At 41.9% G+C, this 26,162-nt stretch overlaps 1 protein-coding gene across 1 annotated transcript in view; it reads left to right on the forward strand.

The window, feature by feature from the left end:
- Nucleotides 1–26,162, forward strand: part of RHOJ (ras homolog family member J) — a 111,008-nt gene that overhangs the window by 75,579 nt on the left and 9,267 nt on the right. Inside the window, exons 2-4 of the mRNA XM_011961961.1 lie at nucleotides 9,709–9,767; nucleotides 22,422–22,586; nucleotides 24,546–24,641. Coding sequence (XP_011817351.1) covers nucleotides 9,709–9,767; nucleotides 22,422–22,586; nucleotides 24,546–24,641 — 320 coding nt within the window. The remainder of the gene's footprint in view (nucleotides 1–9,708; nucleotides 9,768–22,421; nucleotides 22,587–24,545; nucleotides 24,642–26,162) is intronic.

The following is a 26,162-nucleotide window of genomic DNA, read 5'->3' on the forward strand; positions in this document are numbered from 1 at the left end:
CCCAGAGGTATTGTTAATTCAGAAGCCATTTGCCCAGTGATACCACCTTACATTTGTGTAAGTTTTGACATACAAAACTTTCATATTTATAATCTCCTTTGCCCTGAAATGAACCTCATTTTGCCAATAAGAAAATAAAGGCTTAGGGAAGTTGCAACTTGCTCAAGGTTCAAGAGTTTGTTCACAGTGGGTCTCCAACCAGTTCTCCTGCTTTAAAATCCAGGGAGGTTACAAATTGGTACAACTGGACAGGCGTGGTAGCTCACGCCCATAATCCCAGCACTTTGGGAGGCCACGGCAGGCAGATCACTGGAGGCCAGGAGTTTGAGACCAGTCTAGCCAATGTGGCGAAACCCCATCTCTACTAAAAAAAAAAAAAAAAAATACAAAAAAAATTAGCTGAGCATCATGGTTTGTGCCTGTAGTCCCAGCTACTTGGGAGGCTGAGGCAGGAGAATCGCTTAAACCCGGGACATGGAGGTTGCAGTGAGTTGAGATCATGCCACCACATTCCAGCCTGGAATGCAAGACTCTGCCTCAACAACAACAGCAACAACAACAAACTGGCACAACTACAAACCAAATCACAAGTCACAATAGACATACCTAAAGGAGAAAAGAAACAAGACCAAGGCTGGAAGTGCATGGCACTTGTATGTTACCCTATTCAAATGGGACTCTCATTATTGCAGGACGAATATACAGGACCTAAGGAAAGCAAGCCCTCAGCTCAAAATCCTAACATATTCTCAGGAAACCTCTTTGGTTTTCTGTTCCATCTTTGTTCTACGAAAACAGGACCTCATGCCAGCACAACAAATAAGAGACTTCCCTGAACAACTTTCATTTCACATCTACACACAGCCTGCAGCTCAGGTGACAAGAGGCACTCTTTGCAAAGAAGGGAAACAAGGGAGCTGGCAGAGGCAAGCTGGTGTGCACGGGGGAGAAGAATTTCCAGCAGCATTAAGAAGAAGAATGAAACTCTACCAGGAAAGAACTCACCACCACTCATATTTATGTAAATGCATTGTTTCTAGTTTCATATTAACTGCTAACTTATTTTGATTTGAAGAGAATTTCAACCCTGATGCTTGTGAGTTTGTTCCTTATCAAAGGTACATGAATGTCTATAAGCCTTAAAATAGGTCAAAAAAGCACAAAAGCAGCCTGCAGGAGCAAACGCTGGAACTAAGTAAGTCACTGTCCCGGACAGGATCGTCCAGGCCACAGAAAAGGAAGAGGAGCAGGAGATAAGGATCAGTTCAGATGAGAAAGGGGCAGTGGAAGCTGCTGAAGATACTCGGTCAGCATGATGAGGGTCAGAATTACAAATGCTCATCTAAATTCTCCATTTCATGCAGCCCTCTATGCATAGATGCCCAGTTGTGATGATTACCCCTGACTTCGTATAGTTTCTTCTGCCCCATTAGGGTACACACAATTTGTTCACTTTCTGGGTGAGACAGAGGCCCAGTGACTACTTCCCATCATTTCACAAACTAAGTAGCAACATGGACTCAAATTCAGGCATTGGGAGAGGGGCAAGTGTTGAAAAACTACCTAATGAGCACAGTGTTCACAATCTGGGCAATGGGTACACTCTAAAGGCCCAATCCCCATTAGTACGCAATACACCTATGTCACAAACATGTATATGAACCCCTGCACCTAAAATAAAGTTACATTTTTTAAAATTCAGGCATTATAAAAAGCCTTTGAAACTGGGATGTAAGGCCAAAAGCATGCAACATGTCCTTTCAGTGTCATGCTGTGCACCCTCACCCTCAAGGATCAATTAATTATTAATTATCTAAGGGAAATACTTTTGTTTCTCTCTGCTGTTAACTACAAGCTTAGACTTTATGAAGTTACATGTTAACTTGTAAATTTTGATGAGCAGAGATGCAAACAATTCCAATGTAGTGGAAACAACATCAGAAGTTATCTTTTCTATAGGACAATAGCCAGTTTTCTATTGAAACTAACCACGTATGCTAACATTGTCTTTTTTCTTTTTTTCCTGGTTTTTTTCTTTTTTTTTTTTTTTTTTTTTTTCCAGACAGTGGCTTACTCTGTTACCCAAGCTCTGGAGTGAAGTGCCAAAAACATGGCTCACTGCAGCCTTGATCTCCTGGGATTAAGCATCCTCCCGCCTCAGCCTCCCAAGTAGCTGGGGCTACTGATGCACACCACCACGGCCAGCTAATTTTTCTTTTTTATGTTTTGTAGAGATGGGGTCTCACTTTGTTTCCCAGGCTGGTCTCAAACTCTTGAGTTTAAGCAATCCTCCTGCCTCAGCCTCCCAAAGTGCTGAGATTACAGGCATGAGCCACTGCACCTGGCCTAACATTGCTTTTTAAATATTATAAATGCCTAGTTCTTCAAAATGTTCTTTGAACAAGATTTACCATCTTGCAGGTTCACTCACAAACGAGTTAATAAATCTTTGCTATGTGCTCATCCTATATTTACATGAAAGTTGTGTTTTTAACTTTCCTAAAATTATATTTCTTGCTATATCCAGAATCCAGTGTTTCTTCCTCCAACATAGCAGCTTTGTGGTACTACATACACCACATAGTCAGGTGTGCCTCATTCTACCTGGCAAATACAGTACACGAGACACAAGAATGCAGACAGCTGGTTATGTGCTAGCAACTGAATGGCACTTGGAGGCATCCCTGTAATTGACCTGACATTTCCAACATTTCTCTTGAAAGCCATCCTATATTCATAATATTGACTTCAAAAGACCACTCTTGGCAGCCGAGACAGCCAACCCAATGAGGAAGGGGCTTTGATGGTTTACTGGCATGACCGACACTTCCTCATCCAGATTTGCAGAACACACATTGTTTTGTGAGATAACTGAAATGCTGAGGGAAGTAGACGTTAAGTTCTACCTGAGGTATTTTCTCTCTGGGTGAAACTCAAGACAGCAAGACCAGGACTTAGACTTCATTAGCATCTCACACCAAGTCACAAAATTAACCACTCCAATTCACTCAAAGAAGACAGACAAGAGAGCAAAGAGTTTAATGGATTTGGGGAAAAGGACCTTCATTTTACATACTTACCAGGTCACTGACAACTTTTCATGCTTTATTGAGAGAACCATCTGAGCCATTAGCAGATCATTTGACCTACTCTCTTTAAAACCTCTCTAAGCTCAGAAAACAACACTAATAGCTCCAGGGATAGAAGGTGATCTGAGATTTCAGTCTGAGCACTGTCTGCCAGGCAGATTTGCTGGCTATAGGCCCTTCCCAGCAGTTCCAATCTTGCCAGGAGCTTCAAGATGCCCCTCTGCACATTTTGAAGAACTTTCTTCTGCTCCCAGTGCTCTATATCCGTACTGTGTATTCAGCATCTATTGTGTATGCCAGGAACTGGCTGTGTACTGTGGGGTATAGTGGGCATGGAGACTCTGCCCTCGAGGATCTTCCTGTCCAGTGGAGAATATCAGACAGATCTAAATACCTATTATAGGGTAGAAAATGACTAGTAATTCACAAACACTAAGATCACACCATGTGCCAGTTAATGTGCACTGAGTATTCAGTGGAGAGCAAGACAAGCTAGTCCTTGTCCTTAGAACGGGTTCAACAAGCATTTGCTGAAAGAGGAAAAATAACAGTTGTTTAGCACCCACCATAGGTCAGACTATGTGCTGGGCATTTTCTCATTTAATTTCCTCCTCACAAGTACTTTCTTTGGCAGGTGATGTTATCCCCCATTTTTAATAGATAAGGAAAGAGGGGCTCAGAGACCGTAGGTGACTTTCTCAAGGTCATTACAGTGATGAATAGCAGCGATAGGATTCAAATAGAGAACTATCTGACTTGAAAGATCCTGCTCTTTGAACCTCACTACATTTACCATTAGCATTTTATGACAGTACCTTCCTTCTGTACAGGTGTGACTGACTCATTTCCAAATTGAGAAGCCTCACAGGACACAGGTTGGCAAGCAATAAGGCATCCACTGCTAGTCCAAGATAAGGACTCACACAGCCATGACCCGTATAACCCCAATGTTTGACTGACACTTGATCTATCTCTGGCTGTCCCTTGACATCCTCTGGCATAAACTGCATGATGTACTTATCTTCCTTCTGATAGAATGAGAGAATAAAAGGGCAGAAAAGAGGAAATGAAACGTTAAGAGCACAAGCTCTGGTCCCCTCTTTTAGGATTCCTCCAGCAGGAGTGACCCCACACACAGACAGACTAGACAGCCACTATACAGCAAAGCTGAACATCCAACATGGCTTCCACACCCAAAATGGTGTCCTCCCTTCCCCCACCATTTTGCCTTAACTCGAGGAAATTATTTTAAGTCCTTCTCTTTTACTCATTTTGAGGAAAAGAATAATTCAGGATTTCACAGCTTAACAAAGCCATCAGAATGAAGCCTCAGTTAGTGAGCTAGGGCAGCCCCACCCTGTGTGCCCACCTTCTTGGCATCATCTTCCCCAGTGCACCCTGGCCAGCACAGGACCACAGCTATTCCTGCCCCAGTGCACCCTGGGTAGCTCTTGGACATCCTCAGGAACTCAGCTCAGACACCGTCTCCTCCAGAGAGCCTTTTCTTTTTTCAATTTCAACTTTTATTTTAGATTCAGGGAGTACATCTGTAGGTTTGTTCCATGGGTATCATGCATGATGCTGAGGTTTGGGGTATGCACCCATCACCTGAGTACTATGCGTACTACATACCCAGGTAGTAAGCATAGTACCCAATAGTTAGTTTTGCAACCCATCCCTCCCTTTTTCCCTCCCCACTCTAGTAGTCCCCACTGTCTATCGTTGCCATCTTTGTGTCCATGAGTACCCAATGTTCAGCTCCCACTTATGAGAACATGCAGTACTTGGTTTTCTGTTTCTGCATTAATTAGTTTATGATAATGGCCTCCAGCTGCATCCACGTTGCTACAAAGAACATGATTTTATTCTTTCTATGGCTACATAGTATTCCATGAGGTATATGCACCAGGCTTTCTTTATCCAGTCCATCCTGGATGGACACCTAGATCGATTTCATGTATTTGCTATTGTGAACAGTGCTACAATGGACATATAAGTGCATATGCCTTTCTGGAAGAACAATTTTTTGTTTTTTGTTTTTTGTTTTTGGATATCTACCCAGCAATGGGATTGCTAGGTCAAATGGTAGTTTCAAGTGCTTTGAGAAATATTCAAACTGCTTTCCACGATGGCTGAACTAATTTACATTTCCACGAACAGTGTATAAAGTTTCCCTTTTCTCCACAGTCTGACCAGCATCAGTTGTTTTTTGACTTTTTAGTAATAGCCATTCTGACTGGTGTGAGATGGTATTTTACTATAGTTTTGATTTGCATTTCTCTGAAGATTAGTGATGTGGAACATTTTTTCATAAACATGTTTGTTGGTCACTTGTATATTTTCTTTTGAGAAGTATCTGTTCATGTCGTTATTAGAAAGCTTTTTTGTTTTTGCTTAAGTTCCTTATAGATTCTGAATATTATATGTCTGTCGGATGTGTGGTTTGTGAATATTTGTTCCCATTCTATAGGTTGTCTGATTACTCTGTTGATAGTTCATTTTGTTTTGTTTTTGTTTTGCTGTGCAGAAGATCTTGAGTTTAATTAGGTTCCACTTGTCCATTTTTGTTTTGGTTACAACTGCTTTTGAGGACCTAGTCATAATTTCTTTCTCAAGGCCAATGTTCAAAATGGTGTTTCCTGAGTTTTCTTCTAGAATTCTGATAGTTTGAGGTCTTATATTTAAATCTTTAATTCATCTTGAGTTCATTTTTGCATATAGCGAAAGGTAAGGGTCCAGTTTCATTCTTCTGCATATGGCTAGCCAGCTATCCTGGCGCCATTTATAGAGTAGGGTGTCCTTTCTCCATTTCTTATTTTTGTAAACTTCATCAAACTTCAGATGGCTGTGGGTGTGCAGTTTTATTTCAGGATTCTCTATTTTGTTCCACTGGTCTATGTGTCTGTTTTTGCACCAGTACCACACTGTTTTGTTTACTGTAGCCATATAGTATAGTTTGAAGTAGGGTAATGTAATACCTCTGGCTTTGTTCTTTTTGCTTAGAATTGCTTTAGCTATTCAGGTTCTTTTTTGATTCCACATGAAATTTTGAACAGTATTTTCTAATTCTGTAAAAAATGACACTGGTAGTGTCAATGATAAAAAGTCAAACTTTGTAGGATATTTGAAGAGATTTATTCTGAGCCAAATGTAAAAACCATGACCCACGACACAGCCCCAGGAGGTCCTGAGAACATGTCCCCAAGATGGTTGCTTACAGCTTGATTTTATGCATTTTAGGGGGGACAGAAGTTACAGAGACATAAATCAGTACATGTAAGGTATATGTTGATTAGGCCTGGAAAGGCATGACGTCTCAAAGCCCAAGGGCTTCCAAGTCATAGGTGGTTTTAAAGATTTCCTGATCAGCAATTGGTTGAAAGGGTTAAGCTCTGTCTGAAAAGTTGAAGTCAACAGAAATAAATGTTTGTAGTTAAGATAAGGAGAGTTGCAGAAACCAAGGTTCTGCAACCTATCTATATTATAGATAGATAGTTATATAGATGAAGCCTCTGGGTAGCAGGCTTCAGAGAGAACAAATGGTAGGTGTCTCTTGTCAGACCCTAAAAGGTGCCAGACTCTTAGTTAAATCTCTCCTGGATCAGGAAAAGACATGAAAAGGGAAAGGAATTTTCTATGGATTGTAGACAAGAGACAGTTTTTCAGGGCCATTTCAAAATGTCTCAAAGATATTTTAGGGGAAAATACTTTGGTTTCTTTCAAGGCTTGTTCTCTGTCATGTGATGCTATACTAGAGTCAGGTTGCAATTTGGTGTCTTATTACTACAGAGTCTGTTTTGTCAGTCACAAGACCTCTGTTTTCATGTTAATGTTGGTCAGCTGTGCCTAAATTCCAAAGGGAGGAGAGTATGATAAGGCATGTTCCACCCAGTCCCCGTTCCCATCATGGCCTGACCTAGTTTTTCAGGTTTACTTTGGAATGCCCTTAACCAAGAGGAGGGTTCCACTCAGTCAATTGGGGGGCTTAGAATTTTATTTTTGGTTTACAGTAGTTTGACAGGAAGGCTGTTGAATCTGTATTGCTTTGGGCAGTATGGCCATTCTAACAATATTGATTCTTCCAATCCATGAGCATGGAATGTTTTTCCATTTGTTTGTATCATCTATAATTTCTTTCAGCAGGGTTTTATAGTTCTCCTTGTAGAGATGTAGGTATTTTATTTTTGTGTGGCTATTGTAAACGGGATTGTGCTCTTGATTTGTCTCTCAGCCTGAATGTTATTGGTGTATAGAAATACTACTGATTTTTGTACATTGATTTCTGTATCCTGAACCTATACTGAAGTCATTTATCAGTTCTGTGAGCCTTTTGGCAGAGTCTTTATGGTTTTCTAGGTATAGAATCATATTGTCAGCAAAGAAGGATAGTTTGACTTCCTCTTTTCGTATTTGGCTCAGAAAGCCTTTTCTGATCCAGCTCCAGCAGTGTGTGTGTGCAGACATGTGCACAGCCAGCAGCGCCCCTGCCGCAGGCCCCCACACCCCTCACACTGTCCCTGACACAGCTCATGCCTCACTGCACAGTGCCCATGCTTTGCCAGGAAACCACTTGTCTCCATGCTCCATGGCAGGAAGAATTGTATCTGGTCTTTCTACTCCCACCACTGAGTTCAGTCCAGGAACCCGGTAGACTCTTGAAGAAGGAAAGAACAGAGGAAAGAGAAAGCTTTGCCCAGACCCTCCGCCCACTACCTCACCTTCCTGTGCTCACTTCAGGCCTGGAGAAATTCCCGGGGATCAAAGCTGCCTCAGGAGAAAAGGGTGAGGCCCGAGGAAAAACAGACTGAAGAGAATGACCGAGAAAGCAAGGAATCTCTGAGCAGGCGCCCCAGGGTTCCAGTAACATAGGTCGGAGCCATTGCTTAGGAATATTTGCAGTGCCCAGTGGGGCAGTGAGGATGACTCGACTTCTAGGAATCACTCCACAGATGGCCTCCGGACTGTATGTCATGAGACCGTCTAAGGGGTCTCTGGAACAGCTGCCCCTGACCTGCACGTACTGGGCTCACTCGAGATTCCATGCTGTAATAGCTGGATGTCTCCCTTCATGCCTAATCTATGACAAGTTAGTGAACTGGTCACTGAAGAAACCATTTAGGCAGATTTCAGAAATATCTGATTGGGCTCTCTTCTGCCGTTGTGCATGAAGAGGAAAAATTAAACAGGACGAGAGCTCTGGGCCACACAGCCTCACCTCCATTTCTATGGCTAGCCTGACTTGTGAAAGGAAGTGAAAACGTTTAAACGCCCTTCTTCTGTCAGCATGGTAACCAGGGGTGGATGGAGCTAGGTTCACCATTTTAAAATACACATTTAACAGGTCATCTGAGTGGTTGCAGCCATGTTATCAAGCTGAACACATGTTGATCTGAGTAGATTAGAAAAATAGTTCCCAGTGTCTGGGGACATAGTGCTTTTAAACAAGTGCTTTGCTTTTCAAAGAATGAGCCATTAAGAAGTTCCTTGTATACATGTAGCCCATGAACCTGAAAAGAAATAAAAGTAAAATCAACACCGAATCAGCAACTCTAAGCAGCAGGCTAGAGAATTTGGCTGTTAGAGATACGGTTATAAAAGATTGCTGTTCAGTTTATCTTTCATTTCCTGCACAGCTAATGATAGAAAGACTCAAAAATCATCTTCACATTGAATTTGCACATTTTAACAAGAGAAAAAATTCATACTTTTCTTCATATTTTATTTCCTTTTTCCAAAAAGCGATTCAGTTTTTTTTTTGGAAATTTAAATTTGCTCTTTCCATTCACGAAAAGAATTCTATTACTCCTGCATTCAATCTGTTCAATCTCAGTTTAGTTTCAAGTTGAGACTTTCATTTCCAGACATGTACAGAGTGGTTGCTATCCCTGTTTTGCTTCTCATTTTCAGGGCACAATTCCTTGGCAAAGCAGTAAGCTACTGAGTAAGTCAAACTCATTACTTGTCACCCTCTAAACACCCTTTATGTATGGAAGACTGAACCTATACAACGTCTTCTGCAACTAAAGCTCAAAATCATAATGAATCAATTGTGCTAAAGCACAGGAATATCTAATTTTTAAAAACTTTTCAAAATGAACACTAAGCCCTTCTCATTTAACTATTTGCCTTGCTTTATAGACTATAAAAACATGTATTAATAGGTATGATAATATCCTCTGTTTTTAGGGTTTTATAAATATTTCAAAGCAGAGAGATTTCTAATAGACAAGCTACTTACACAATTCTGTGCCCCGAAAGGTGTCCCAAACCAAAGAAAACAAGGCAATAACTAATGAAAAAGGGGCCCAGCATTCTTTCTCATCAGAATCTTGGTGTTCCAGAGCTGAATAAGGATGGGTGGGTAGCCCACAGAGTGTCCTGGTGGCACCAATAATATTCATCTCTGTTGAGAAATCTGGACTTGGCTAAGACCATCTGCCATCACTGCAGCCCAAGGTTACCTTTCATTTGGAAATTATGCTGTCAACTTGGTTTAGAATGTACATAGGCGAGGCATATGCTTCTCCTTGCTGCCCAAGGAGATGCTGGCATGGAAAAAATGTGAAGGTGCCTGATTGAAGCTTGTGTTTATGGACTCTCCTCTTCTCTTCTCCCCTAGTGACTGTGACTGTGGGAGGCAAGCAACACTTGCTCGGACTGTATGACACCGCGGGACAGGTACATTTTTATTATTTTGAGTCATTGGAGGGGGTGGTATAGGGGAGAAAAAGATCCGTTTGCTTAGGCAGATGGGACTCATAGCACAAATATTACCCATTCTGATCATTTGGGGCTAATTTATTGTCTGCCTAAATGACAACCAAAAGCACATTCTCGATATTTTTTTTTTTTTTTTTTTTGAGGCAGAGTCTCGCTCTGTCGCCCAGGCTGGAGTGCAGTGGCCGGATCTCAGCTCACTACAAGTTCCGCCTCCCGGGTTCACGCCATTCTCCTGCCTCAGCCTCCCAAGTAGCTGGGACTACAGGCGCCCGCCACCTCGCCCGGCTAGTTTTTTTGTATTATTTTAGAAAAAACGGGGTTTCACCATGTTAGCCAGGATGGTCTCGATCTCCTGACCTCGTGATCCGCCCGTTTCGGCCTCCCAAAGTGCTGGGATTACAGGCTTGAGCCACCGCGCCTGGCCACATTCTCGATATTTTAAAAATACTTATAACTACAAAAATCTAAATTGTTACATTATTCAAGGTATTGATAGGTAAATAATGATTCATTCATTGACTGATAACCATCAAAAACCAGAATAACAGATTTGTGACCAAGAGTTTCAATTTCTTTCTGTGGAAACCTATTCCAGATCCAAGATTCATAAATCAATTTCATAAATTTTAGTTGCACCCATTTTTTTCAGGTTATTTTCTTTGCCCACCCTTTATTTGAATTGCCTAATGAACAGCGAAAAGGCCCAAAAAGAGATTGGCTGGGGTGAGGGGAAGAGAGAGGGAGAAGATGGATTACGTGTTGCAAGGAAGAAAAGTCAGGATCCTAGATGTTTTCCAAATGTGAGAGTCAACCCTGAATAACTGGGGGTTGACTCTAAATTCCCTCAGATTTTTGAAATCTTCTCACTTTGTCAGGGCTGTTTCTTCAAGTTGGAGAAACTGGCCCACCAATAACGTAAGACAATGGGCTAAAACCCTCAACATTTAATCAGTTGGCACATGCTCTCTTTGGGTAAAAATGGCACTTAATCTGTCTTTCCCAGCATCCCACACATCGCTATGAAGTTTCTCATGTTCTAATGTTCTAATCCAGTTCGTGGATTGGTGGAGGGAAAGTGATTAAGGAACTGATGGCTGTAGCCCAATTTCTTGGATAGAGCTTTTGTTACCATATGTCTTGGGTCATTTATTTAGGTCAAAATCAGCGGGTTGTTCAGTCTGTCCGCATTCTTACACCTTAAGTCCTTTGGAGTGAACATTTTACCCTGCTATTTCTCAGTGTGAGTTTCCTGGGAATTGTTATTTGTACTGATGCATTCATCTAGGCCTTTTTTTTCACAATTGTTTTGGATATACATCATTTTGCTCAACTTGAAAGCTCTTCACGATAATATCAATAAATGAAATTCTCTTTGGGGATTTCTGTGAAAATTTGTAAGGACCACTGTATAAATGTATGTGGAACATCAAAGGTTGGTATTGGCCAGGCTAGGGTGCGGAGCCTGGAAAATCTAACACCAGACTCAAAACTTCTAAGAGCATCCAGGGTCCCCTCATTGGCAGATGCCTGTTTTGGTAAGCTACCGCCAGGAACTGGGAGAGAAGCAACCTCTCATGTCAATAGCAAGCCATACGACTAAGAAAGGAGGCACCCTACGTGCTCAAATGAAAAAATCAGTTTGCTTCTCTGATCTAAGATACAAGGGCCTCAGGATAGCTCATGCCCCCAACAGAAAGCATTCCAGCAACAAGGGTACACCACTTTGGAGGCTGAAGTTGCCTGCTCTAATTCAATCACACAATCATTGGGGTGTCCCCATTCAACAGGAACTCATAGCCTGAAAGAGAGAGGAGTTTATACCCTCCTCCCCCATAGTCAAATTGTACTAATACAATCCGGTTTGAAAAGTTCAATATGGCAATGATTATTTCATGACTCTGAAACCTCTCTCTGGTTCCTCTGGCTTCCAAAAAAGTCTCTCTGTCCCCTGCTGCCCAGTCAGTTCTCCCCTCCTCTGCAGCAATCCAACAAATATTGCCTCCTGTGCGTTAACTGCTCCAAGAACAACCTCCACAGGTTTCTGTTTAATTTTAAATCCAATAAAACTCTTTAAAAGCTCTTGTGGAGTTTAATTATTTTTTCCCACTGTTCTGTCCTTTTAAGAAAAAATTTAAATAACACTAGTATAAGAGTTGAAGCTGTAAGACATTGTAAAAATATCTTTAAACTCCACATCAAAGCAAACGGAATGGCCTCAACATCTGACACAAAAGTGATGAAGACTGATAAAATATAACAAATAGATTATAAGATATTTTTTCAACTAACTCTCACTTGAATGCTTTATATTCAGAGGTAGACAAGACTCAAAAGGAACCATAAAGCATGGGGAAAAGGAATCAGAATGTATCTTAAGGTTCCTTCTAGGCCAAAAATTCTACGATGAGGACTTTTCACATGTAATCTCAAGAAACCCTGATAGAACTGGAGTAACTAGGCAGAAGGACTTGAGGCTTGACCCACGGGAGACCTTTCAGCTGTAGAAGATTGCTGAATAATGGGAATGTGGTACACCACAGGATAACCTGTCATTCATTTTCTAGAACAGGGATTCTCAAACAGGAGTATGTGTCATAATCACCGTAGGGCTTGTCAAAACTCAGCTACTGGGCCCCACTCCAAGAATTTCTGCTTCTCCAGGTCTAGGGCGGGACCCAAGAGTTTGCATTTCTTTTTTTTTAATTATTATTTATTTATTTATTTGAGACAGGGTTTCATTCCCGTCACCCAGGCTGGAGTGCAGTGGCGCAATCTTGGCTCACTGCAATCTCCGCCTCCTGAGTTCAAGCAATTATCCTGCCTCAGCCTCCCAAGTAACTGGGATTACAGGCACCTGCCATCACACCCAGCTATTTTTTTGTGTTTTTTTTCTAGAGACGGGGGTTTCACCATGTTGCCCAGGCTGGTCTCAAACTCCCGACCTCAGGTGATCCGCCCATCTCAGCCTCCCAAAGTGCTGGGATTACAGATGTGAGCTACTGCATCTGGCCCAAGAGTTTGCATTTCTAACAGGTTTTCTGGCAATGCTCCTGCTGGTCCCTACACCATACTTTGAGAGCCACTCAAAGTGTGGTCCACCAACCTGTGGCATCAACATCACCAGGAAGCACGTTAGAACTGCAGAATCTTAAGGCCTATCCCCAGCCTACCGAATTTGCAAATCCTTTTTTTTTTTTTTTTTTTTTGAGGCAGAGTCTCGCTCTGTCGCCCGGACTGGAGTGTAGTAGCCGGATCTCAGCTCACTGCAAGCTCCGCCTCCCGGGTTTACGCCATTCTCCTGCCTCAGCCTCCGGAGTAGCTGGGACTACAGGCGCCCGCCACCTCGCCTGGCTAGTTTTTGTATTTTTAGTAGAGATGGGGTTTCACCGTGTTTAGCCAGGATGGTCTCGATCTCCTGACCTCGTGATCCGCCCGTCTCGGCCTCCCAAAGTGCTGGGATTACAGGCTTGAGCCACCGCGCCCGGCCTCATTTTAAGAAGATCTCCAAATCATTAGAATGCACATTAAATTTTGAGAAGCACTACTCTAAACGTTTCTGGTGGTTGAGGCATTGTTCTGAAAGTTAGGAGGATGCAATGGAAAATAACCATTACTGAAATGTATTCCTATAATTCTACAATTCAGCTATTAAGACTTTGTAACAAATTTAATTTGGAAACAGTGTCCCAGAAATTCCATTCCCAGTCCTAGGTAGAATAATCTGCCTCTTCTCAGTTCTATTCTAGTAAATGTGCTGGATAGCTAAAGGATGTGTATAATTCAAAAATACTCATTTGGCCAATTACTTACAATGGAAGAGAGATGATTTCAAAACCAATTGATTAATCCCTGAACCACAAAAAGGAAATGTCTCTGAATCCAGCTATAGAGTCCATCTCGCTTGAATAATTAGATTTTTGTGCATGAATAAACCAAGGAGCAATCCTTCACATTTTTGTCTTGAACTAACTGAAGCAAATGTGTTCTGAGAGGTAAAGTGATAGGAACTCATTGTCTTAACCCTCAGTGTCAGTGCTAAACAAAATCATTTGACCTGCTTTCCCTCAACTTTGAGGCACCTTGTCTGCCTCAGACCTGGCTACAGCCCCATGAGCCATGGCCTGAGACACTCCTGACCCTCCACAATTCAGGCAAGCATGTGCTAAAGATAGTTTATAATGGGCTGGGTGCAGTGGCTCACGCCTGTAATGCCAGCACTTTGGGAGGCTGAGCAGATAGATCACAACATCAGGAGTTCAAGACCAGCCTGGCCAACATGATGAAACCCCGTCTCTACAAAAAATACAAAATTAGCCAGGCATGGTGGCGGGCGCCTGTAATCCCAGCTACTTGGGAGGCTGAGGCAGAAGAATCCCTTGAACCCAGGAGGCAGAGGTTGCAGTGAGCCGAGACCGCAGCATTGCACTCCAGCCTGGGCAACAAAAGCAAAACCCCATCTCAAAAAAAAAAAAAAGAGTTTATGATGAAGTCATTTGCATACACTGTCAACAAGTGGTGGCTGCTATTAAACATTAGCTCCCTCCCCCAAACCCTGAAACAAACTAACATTTGGACTTGGAGTGGAGCCCTTTGAAGATAGATTCATCACAACTCTGTTTAATTCTCTGTTAGGTAGAATTCCAAACATTAGATGAGGCCATGAATTGAGGAATTTTTCTCACAGTGAGTGCATGTAACTCCTCAGATCGCACTAGGGAGGAAATAAGGCCAACCAGCCCTGTAAGCCAAATCTATTTAGGTTGTGTCAAGTCATCCTGTATGAGACATGTCCCTAGTAGTGTGTTACTGAATGTTAAAGGGATATCTGGAGCTCAGATCTTTGGCTCAGCTATGAAAGAGTCCCAGAGCTGACTTTCCCATGATGTCCTTGCAGGCCAGTTTGTTTACAATGCATCAGGAGAGACCAACTGGACAGCAGGCTGTTGGTTGGGTTGGGGGTGCCGCAGCCAGCCCTGGGCATTCACCAGCTGAGGAACTCCAGACTGGGAAAGGGCTCTTTCCCAGGCTACGGCTTGCAGCCACATGGCCTCCCACCTCACTGCAGGTCATTACAGTAGAACCGGCTATAGTACTAAGACAAGGTCTCGCCTCCTTCTCTGGATGCGGCCTCACCTAGAAGGATGATGTGGGCAAAGCCCTACTCGGATTGTGGCCTCTCGGGAAGACTCCAGGATGGGCATATCTCAGAGACAACACCTGTGAAAATGGTAGTTAGCAGCACTGCCGGGGAGGCATGACCGTCTCCTGGTGTCAGGAGCCAGGTGCAGCCTGGCCAGGCACCTGGTTCTGTGGAAGGGTGAACCACCAGGTTCCCCACAGAACCAGGAACCATCTGCATGTGGGCAAGCACAGAATGGTGTCTGTCACTGAGAAACCACAGCCCGCAGTAGCTCAGCCGTCACCAGTGACCACAGAAGTAGAGAAGCAAGGAAGGCCATCAACCGAGCCCCTCACTTGCCCAGGTCTAGGTGTCGCACATCTTCCCCAGACCCTGACTTCTGAAGTCCCGCTTTCCCCCAAGGGCTGAGGAGGCACACAACCAGGCAAGGAAGCAAGCACAGCCAGGATTTACGAACGGCAAACCGGGCTCCACTTGGAAGGAGTGGAGCCTTCCCCTTTGCTATTGGCTGATCCAAGGGGGCCATCTGGAGCACAGGATCTGGCAGCAGCCCTCTATGGAAAGTTTGCCGAAAACCTCAGAACAAATGTTTTCCCTCCATGAGCAACTCCAACTTTCTTGCTCACGTGTATCTTCATGTGGGATTTTCAGGAGTAGGCAATTTGGGAGATTAGGGAGAAGTTTGCCCACATAACAGGTGCTTAGTAAAAGTAACCTTAGGACACAATCTTACTTCTCCCCAAATTATGAAAAAGAGAGCTGTAGGAACATTGAGAGTTGCGGTTGGAGTTTGCAAACATTTGGGTCTTATTACTACTCAGTTCAGAAAAAGTTAATTTCTGAATCAGCCCTGGCATCCAATAAGGGTAGGGAAATGCTTCCAGGACCAGCAGCTGTTGTTGATATGGGATGGAGGATGGACTCTTTTACTGGATCATTAAAGTACTTACTATGTTCAAGACAATGTTCTAAGTGGCCTACAAATATTAACGAATTTTATTCTCATAACAACTCATAAGGCCAGCACTATTAGCCTCATTCTGCAGATAAGGAAAGTGAGGCATGGAGAACTTACCCAAGATCACACAATAGTCACAAACCCGGAGAATTTCTACCCACCACCCATGCTCTTAAGCACCATGCTATGTACCCACCCTATACATGATGCCCATGTTTTTCAAATTCAGCCTGATTTATGGGCGAATATGAAAATGAGACTTGTACCAAAAAATCTAGGATAAACGTCACTAAACCCAAGACTCGGAAGCAGAATTCTATTTCCAATTTAATGTGGGTATGGGGGGTGGGAGGAGTTCAGCGCAACTCTCTTTGCTGCTCAAAGTGTGGCACCTGGACCCAGTAGCACTAGCATCATCTGGAAACTTGTTAGAAATGCACATTCTTAGGCTTCATTCCAGTCCTGCTACTGAATAAGAATTTGCACTTTAGCCTGGGCAACATAGCGAGACCCTATCTCTACAAATTTTTTTAATTACCCAGGCGTCGTGTGCATACCTGTAGTCCCAGCTACTTGGGAGGCTGAAGAGAGAGGATCACTTGAGCCCAGGAGTTCAAAACTCCAGTGAACTTATGATCAGTGCACTACAGTGTGGGCAGAAAGCGAGACTCAATCCCAAAAACAAAAAAGAAAACACAAAATTACAGTTTAACAAGGTCCACAGGTGATGCAAATGTATGTGGATTCTAAGAAGTGCTGTCTACAAAATGATTTCACTTACCTGTGTCATGATGCAGCCTATAATATTTAGGACCCAGGTGTTTGGCACATCTGATGCTAACACTTTCTCTGAACTGTTTGTGTTTAATAATCACCCATAGCCACCCCAGAGCACCGGATCTGCCTTCAAATTGAACATGTTCTTGCCATCAGGGTGAAGTTGGGCTAAAAGCACTCAAAGGCCTACTTTGCCCCCAGATACTTCCCTGCACTCCCCAATCCTAGCCTCTTTGTCTACTTTACCCCCAAAGCTCCATTTGAGCCTCTCTTTTAGATTAAAACCGTGTCTCCTCAAGAAGCAAACAAACACCTGTCTTCCATTCTGAATTCCAACATTAGAAAGGGCCTCAAAGACCGACTAAACCACTTATCCACTTCTCATAGCCCCTAACATCATCTCCACATGTTACCATCGAACCCAGGGCCAAAGCATGCTCCCTTGTGAAAAAACATTGTCACCAGCTGGCACAAATTCAACTCCCCCAGCCCCCAGGGGACACTTTCTTTTATTAATCCTGACCCCCCTGCTATATTTTATAGCTGCAGCCCAGGGTTAGCCCCCAATAGCCCAGGTGTGAGCCTTTTTTTTTTTTTTTTGAGACAGAGTCTTGCTCTGTCGCCCAGGCTGGAGTGCAGTGGCGCAATCTCCGCTCACTGCAAGCTTCGCCTCCCATGTTCACGCCATTCTCCTGCCTCAGCCTCCCGAGTAGCTGGGACTACAGGTGCCCGCCACCACGCCCGGCTAATTTTTTTGTATTTTTAGTAGACATGGGGTTTCACAGTGTTCGCCAGAATGGTGTCGATCTCCTGACCTCGTGATCCACCCGCCTCGGCCTCCCAAAGTGCTGGGATTACAGGCTCGGCTGAGCCTTCTTTAAAACTATTTTTGCCCTGTTGTTCTGGTTACATTACTCCATCTGTCTAGACCTTTGTTTCTTAAACCATAAAACTGGCTCAGGGGAGAGGGAAGAACAGGAACCTGTGGTTCTGAAACTTGAGCTGCATCAGAATCACCTGGAGGGTTTGTTCTAGCACTGACGGTGCAGCCTCTCCCCCAGCGCCCCAGCCTCGGCGGGCTGCGTGGCACCTGGGAATGTGTAGTTCTAACAAGCTCCCAGGTGACGCCAATGCTGCTGGACTGAACAGCATAGTTTGGAAACCACTGTATTAGCTAATCTTTAAGGCCTTTTTGAATGGTATTTTCCCAATTCACTCAGATAAATATTTTACATCATTCCATTTTAAGATTAGCCAGCAGAGTAAGAGAACCTTAACCTGTCTTATTTCCACATAAATCGACTTATTTCATGTATTTTCATTTTCTTTCCCCAATTGAATTGCCAATTCTTACTCCCCTTACATAGTTCATACAGCATCCTTAACAGTGCTATGCATTCAGTAGGCACGAAATTTTTTAAATGGCATGATACAGCAGGACTAAGGTTTCCACAGAAGAGATCCAGAATACAGAGCACAGTGAGCCCAGTGACTGACGCTATCAGAAACGACTCAGCTGGAGGGCCAGGAGGGTAAATGATCAGAAACAGATTTCTCTCACCTGCCCCACCTGGAGTCAACCCAGCAACCCGTGGTCTTCCAACTTTTCCATAATGTAAATAGAAATCCTTTGATAGCCACTGGGTTAAAAAATCAGACAAACATACTCCTTTCCGACTATGCACAACAGTTATTTGTTCCTACCTAATCTAGTTGTGACATTTCTCCTCATGGCGTTTTGCTTTGGTTTTTGGCTTTGAGGTTTTAAATATACAGTGTTGCTGCCATCCAGTGGTAATCTGAAGCAGATGCAGGCCATCAAATAGATGATACATCCTGTGGTCAAACGTTTTGATTGCTGGGTAACATATGAGTTAAGAAAATGCTTAATCTGTCACTTAAAATTCTGAGCTGCAGAAAACAGTGTGGTTACAATTGAGAACCAGAGCTAGATTGGGGCTAAATACCCCATCCTGGTATTTATGAACTCTATAACATTGGCCCGTCATGAAACTTCTCTATACCTTAACTTCCTCTTCTATGAAATGTGAATGTTGATGGTACCATCCTTCCAGTTCTATCAGGAGGATGCAATAAGAACATATGTAAGAGTCTGAAACAATGTCTGACCTTTAGTAACAAGCCCTCGGGTGCATCCTCCGTTAATGGTGGAGATGATAGTGAAGTACAGCCATGTTCTCAACTCCAGGCCCACCCCAAACCAATTAAGTCAGAACTCCCAGATACGCAGGCCCGCTCTCCAGAGATTCTAATTTAGCTGGTTCCTGAGTAGAAAAGGAGGTGGGGCCGGGAGTTGATTAGCAGAGCATCAGGATGGTTTAAAGGCTCCCCAAGTGATTCCAATGAAAGTCACTGCAGTAAATGGTCCGCAGAAATGCCGTGTGTTCATTTGCAGGTCACTATAGACGTCATTTCTTCCAGTTCGTAATAGGATTTATTGAATATTTGCTGTGAAAAGAGTACATGTAGGGATGAGAAAAATAATCAACACGGTTCCTACTCCATTTATGACAATCCAGATGGGAGCATGCAGTGGCAGAGGGCAGGTGGTGTGGTGAACAGCTGTAGATTATAGCCTGGGAAGGAGACTTCTTGGCTCATGGGCCATACAGCTGCTCTTTAAGGGATCATTCCAGAGAGAAAAGAGAGAAGTGGGGAGACGACGGGAGAGGAGGTTTGTTTTTCAGAGCTAGTTGTGTAAAGAGGAAGGGTAGTGCCAAGAAATTAGCTATCCCTTTCTCCACTGCCTCCCCAGCTACACACACACACACACGACATAGGCACAACTTGGCTGAGACGCAACCCTGTAGACCTGGCCCGACTTCCCAGTATGACCAGTGTTTATTCAGCTGTGCACCAAACTCCCAATTATTTGCTTGACTAGAAATGTGGTAAATTAGCCACAATAGTGGGGTTTTTTTGTTGTTGTTCTGGGTTTATTTTTTAGGATTTTACTTTTCAGCATCCTTGCCATCTTGCTTTTCATTTTGCATTAGGTACCTAAAACCTTTGCTTAAGTTTTAATAGTAGTAGCAGTAGTGGCCACATATACTGAATCCCGTGTTCTGCGTACTCTGAGTAGCTAAACAATAGATCAATGCATGCCCACCAACCAGAGTGGACCATACTTAATATTCTAAGGTACTTCCTTTCAGTCTCATGTGTATGTACGTGTGCACACACGTGTACTTCTTTATCTGGTCTTTTTAAATTTTTTTATTATACTTTAACTTCTGGGATACATGTGCAGAACGTGCAGGTTTGTTACATAGGTATACACATGGTTTGCCGCACCCATCAACCTGTTATCTAATAAATATATTATTAGAGTCAATGGAAAGGTTGATATTAAAAATATATCCAAGATACATTACATTTTAGAAAACACAAGTGGCACAACAATATGAACTATTTAATCAATTTGTTTTTAAACTAAACATGTGTATGTTGTATACATACATAAATATAAAATGGGCCAGGTGTGGTGACTCACGCCTATCATCCTAGCACTTTGTGGGGGCCAAGGCAGGAGGATTGCTTGAGCCCAGGAGTTCAAGACCAGCCTGGCCAACACAGTGAGACCCCATCTCTACAAAAAAAATTAAAAATTGGCTGGGTGTGGTGGCATGTGCCTGTAGTCCAAGCTACTTGGGAGGCTGAAGTGGGAGGATCGCTTGAGCCCGGGAATCTGAAGCTACAGTGAGCCATGATCACGCCACTGCACTCCAGCCTGGGCAATAGAGACCCTATCTCAAAAAATAAAATAAAGTAAAATAAAATGTTTGGAAGGACAATGTTTAAGCAGTAGCCCTCTCTGGGGAGAGGAAAAACTATTAGAGATCATACCAGGGATGAAAACAAGCTTTCACTTCTACTCTGTGTACTTCTATAATGTTTGCATTTTTGCAATGAGCACATACATGTTTCGTGAGTTTCTGAAATGTTTCATGAAGAGTAGTCATGGCCCTAATAAATGAGTTAATTATTTATTAACTCATCTCTATGAATACATATATTTGATAGGTGTGAACATATAAGTTTAGTTGCACATATAGTATACACACATATATAGTGTACACACAGCATATAGCGTGTGTATACACATACCAATTATGGCATGTATGGACAAATGTCATGTTATATGTGATGTATATATAAATATGGTATGTGTATGCACATTCACACACAAAGTTACTGTTGGCTTATGTGTTACTAAATTCTATAAAAATATTAAAAAACTTGCTATTGAAATATCAGGTTTTGCCTTGGAACTTCCTCAAACATTTCACATACAGTCAAAGGTTCTTGCTAACATTTTCCCAAAGTTGAAATGATGTAAAGTTTTACTTTGTATTTATCAACTCCCACTAAAATAGCAAATACATAAATATCTTATGTAACCAGAAACTCTTCCACAGAGCATATTCTGATCTGAAAAATCTTTAGAAAGAAAATAATTAAGCTAACATTTTATTTATTTGGCCTTTAGGTAATCTTTGAAACAAATCCAAAATCCTTAGCTCTAAACCCTCACTCAACATATTTCTTCAAATATTGTGGTGTCAAATTTGGCAATAACTCTTGTTTTGCATGTTAGTTCATTTATTCTAAATTAAATTTGGATACAATTTTTTTTAATTGTGTGAGGAGAGGATTCCTGTTGCCCTGGCAAATAGCTCACTAATTTAAATATAGTATATTCAATACAACACAATTCCAACATGATGGAAGAATTGCAATAATCTTTACTGAATGTTACACTTTAAACGGGTGAACTTTGGTTTTTTTTTATTTTGTTTGTTTTTTGAGACAGAATCTTGCTGTGTTGCCCAGGCTGGAGTACAGTGGCATGATCATGGCTCACTGCAGCTTCAAACTCCCAGGCTCAAGCCATCCTCCCATTTCAGCCTCCTGAGTAGCTGGGACTACAGGCATGTGCCACCATGCCCAGCTAATTTTAGTATTTTTTTGTAGAGATAGGGTCTCACTATATTGCCCAGGCTGGTCTCAAGCTCAAGGAATCAAGTGATCCTCCTGCCTTGGCCTCCAAAGTGCTGGGATTACAAGCATGAGCCACCGTGCCTGGTCAGGTGAACCTTTGAATACATAGAAACAGAGAGTAGAATTATTGTTACCAGAGGCAAGTAAGGACAGGTAAAGGGGAGGTTTTGATCAAGGGTACAAAGCTGCAGTTAGCTAGGGTGAGTAAGTCTACAGCTGTAACGTACAACATGATAAGGATAGCTAATGATACTATATTGCATACTGGAAATATGCTAGAAGAGTAGGTTTCTGTTCCTCTTGCCATAAAATATCTTTTTAAAGGTAAGCTGTAAGGAGATGAATATGTTAATTTGTTTCACTATAGCATATATATGTATATCAAACACCATGTTGTACACCTTAAATGTATACAATTTAAAAATAAATAAATAAATGGGTGAACTTATGGTATACATCTCAATAAAATGCTAAAAATATTTTTTAAGTTCATCTTAAGAGGGGGCAATACATAATCTCTGTATATAACAAAAAGGTATTTTTCTGACTGATGGCTCCTTTAGTTCTAGTAGAGAAAGAACTACCAGATTCTACGGTTGAGGAAGAAACGGGATCCCAGTGCACTGTAGTGGACTCTTACCTGCAATCTGACCTTGGAACCACATGGGACATACCTTACAGGGGCTGTAAAAACCCTTGTCTGTTCTTCCCACAGGAGGACTACAACCAGCTGAGGCCACTCTCCTACCCCAACACGGATGTGTTTTTGATCTGCTTCTCTGTCGTAAACCCTGCCTCTTACCACAACGTCCAGGAGGAATGGGTCCCCGAGCTCAAGGACTGCATGCCTCACGTGCCTTATGTCCTCATAGGGACCCAGGTTAAAATGCGGGTGATGGCAGGGTGGGGGGGAGCTGCAAAAATGGGAAGACCTTTTCGGTACCTCATGAACATCCTATTCTGCCAAACACTATGGAACAGTGTCTCAGACATGTCAATCCTATGAACAGAAGTTCTTAAGGTGTGCATGATGATTTAGCCCATAGTGGAAAAGATAATAGAGCTCTTTAATATGGAGCAGAAAGTTTTGATATGGCCTTCAAAAATTAATCTCTCTGATTTTTTTTTAATAACAAAGTAGTTTTAAAAACAGACACCCTTTGCCAGGCTTGAATCAGAGCAATGAGGTGAGGGTGTCAATTGAACACATTATCTAGTATTTTTTATATCTGAAATCCACAGTTGTTTTAAAATCACAAAATAGGTGGGAGTGTCACGGTGACCACAGCAATCAGAATAGGCATTCTATGACAGGAATTCTTTAATTACACTTCTGGAGAAGGAAGATAAAAATTCACCATTGTCTATTCCTTTTAAACCTCTTGGTCTTCCAGATCTTAGAGAAGAAGTCAAAACACATATACCAGATAAACAAACCTACGATTGTGAAAGCCTTTACAGTGTTCCGAAAGCTAATACATTTCCATAGTTTGAGTTTCTAGTAGTAAGCCAATCACATTAAATGTATTAAGGATTGTTACCGTTTATAGTTTTAAATGGATTTTGTTCTTTGGCATTTTAAAGTCCAAATTACTATCCCAAAGACATAGGAATGTACTAATACTGAAGGGCTTCATTGTTATCTGTTTCATATGCTATTTCTTTCTATTATTCATTTATGTTCGTTTTGAACAAGAGAATTTTTTAACATAAAGAAAAGTATTTCCTAAAGAAGATATGGACAGGTACACAGTATATGTATTTACTTAGAGAAAGTAGAGGAATACACATCTCCATAAGTCCGAGTAATCATAGTTAACGCTTCTGCTCCAAAAGATAACTGTTTGTTTAAATGAAGTCTTTTGCCTTGAATTCCAGATAATAATGTTTGTCCATATTGATGGAACCTGAATCCCTGCTGCCAAATATGTGACAGAATATTCGATCACCTTTCTGTGATTCAAGCTGATTTTATTAGAGACAGGCACAAAATTGAGCAATTCTCTCTCTCTCTCTCTCTCTCTCTCTCTCTCACACACACACACACACACACACAGTTAGTAGAGCTGAGTAATGTGCTTATAAAAGGGACCCTAATATATTGGTCTTTAAGACACAAGCCCTTGTGTTCCCACATTCACACCCATTCATGAACACGTGGGTTCACATACACAGTGAGGCTTTAAAGCAACCAAAATATTTAATTAAATTATCAAATCTAATCCAGATATATAAATGCTATCTTCAAAGTCCTACCTTTGAAAAGATTAATGCTTATCTTGAGCAAACCGTTTGAAAATTTCTCTTAGGGACTTGCCTTCCAGAGCTTGCAGAACATTTGTTAGAATATCCTCACAGGTAGCAAATCTTCACACCTCCTTTGAGGATGAAGATTTTATTTGGAAAAGAAAAAAAAAAAGATGTGTTCAAAGCCAGGAAATGAACTAGTAAATAATGAGTAATACACTTTGGGATCAAATAAGGCCTCACTGTAAGGTCCTGAGACTGGTTATCTTGCATGCCCTGTAAGCAGAATCTAGAAATAAATAGACAATTTTGAGAAAACATCTAAGATAGCAACAGAATCATCCGAGTAAGTCTTCAGCTCGCAGGGTAACTGTTTGAAGGGGAAAACATAAGGAAAGTCTGTTGTGTACATTTACAAAGAAATTGCTTTACTTTTTTAGACATAACATGGGCATGTGAATCTGCTTCCTTAAAGAAAATTTAGCAACTTCAAAGATGTTAACAGGGAAAAAGACTCTATGATGTCACAGTTTAAAATATCTGGCAAGGCCTGAGAAAATAAATAAGTTTATCACGTGTGTTTTCTTGCCAGATTGATCTCCGTGATGACCCAAAAACCTTGGCCCGTTTGCTGTATATGAAAGAGAAACCTCTCACTTACGAGCATGGTGTGAAGCTTGCAAAAGCGGTACAGTCAGATTTGAATTTCATTTTAAATGTATGCTGAGAGAAGAGTGTGTTGTATGCTTTGGGATGGGTGTGCAACATTGGGTTTTGCTTTAAAGTGCAATGTGTTTAGAATCTTCTCTAAGCTTTCTATTCTCCCCCTCTGTTCTAGTCAGGCTGGAAGGAGCCATTTGGTTAGCCTTCTTGTCAGCCAGCATTGTCTGTTTTTCATTCAGAAAGCAATTTGGTGAATTTAAACAGCTGAAGCACTTATCATTTGATTTAGCAACCTCTAGAACATCTACTTGCCATATTTAGTATGAATAAAGGGAGTCGTTAGATATATATTTGTAAATCTCACTGCTTATTATGGATGTAACTCATTTAAATAACCCCATAAGAGGCATTTTGTGATTTTCTTGGGAGAGACTTGGGTTAGCATCTGGCAGGGTTATATTTGTCCAGTATTTCTCACTATATAATGAATAGCCACTTAGAGAGCCTGGATTGTGTCACAAACAGCATCTGGAAGGATAACATATACCAAAAAGTGAGTTGGGGATCTAAGTGGCTGTTTGGCAGATAATAGCAACTTGCTCAGAGCTGAAACTGTTTTCATGGACCTTTCTTCCTTCTTGAGAGCTTAACATGAAGAGTTAGGAAAATGCTTTAGAAAGTATTTGCCAGACACCAAGTCTTTGCCTCCCCCATTACCCCAAGATGAAAGCAAAGCAGCCACTGAAAAACATACGAGAGGATGGAAGTACTTTATGCAAGAGGAGGCCAATAAATCACACCTCCAGAACTTTAAATTGGATTCCTCATCAAGTCATAAATCTATTGACCCAGGTCAGAGGTTTGAAAATTTTCAATCTTATTTTCTAAGTGACTGACCTAGTAAAATCCATACCCCAGGCAGAGTTAGAAGTCACCCTCTTCAAGCCAGTCAAGAATATTAACCACAAATTCTTCATTTACAAAACTATGCATTTATCTTATTAAAACTTGCTTGTAGGCACTAAAACTAAGCATGATACACTCAGCTAGAAATGAATTAAATACAATCATGTTTTTACAAGTACTCTGCATGAGAACATCTCACAAACACCTTCCTACTTCTATGCACAATAATGTCAGTACTAACTAGCGCCAGCCATTCACGGAGTTCTTAGGATCCCAAGTACTTGATAATCTCTCTCACTTCAGCCTCATGATGACCCTCTTAAGCAGATAGTGTTGGTCTCAGCTTACAGATGAGGAAACAGTGTTAGAAGACAAGCACGTAGCTAATAACGAAGTCAAAAACTTCCAATCCAGCTCTGTGGACATCACCACCCGTGCACCTGACCACTGTGTAAATGACCTCCAACTGTGTATCTTTCCTCGGGTGAAATGGGTTTATGCCTGTAGGTTCTTCTGCCTTCTCCTCAAACACATTTAACCTCAAATGCTCTCATTAAGATACCTAAATAGCTGGGAGGCTGAGGCAGGAGAGTGGCGTGAATCCGGGAGGCAGAACTTGCAGAGAGCCGAGATCGTGCCA

This window comes from Colobus angolensis, unplaced genomic scaffold (assembly GCF_000951035.1).
Source record: "Colobus angolensis palliatus isolate OR3802 unplaced genomic scaffold, Cang.pa_1.0 Scaffold57, whole genome shotgun sequence".
Lineage (NCBI taxonomy): Eukaryota > Metazoa > Chordata > Mammalia > Primates > Cercopithecidae > Colobus > Colobus angolensis.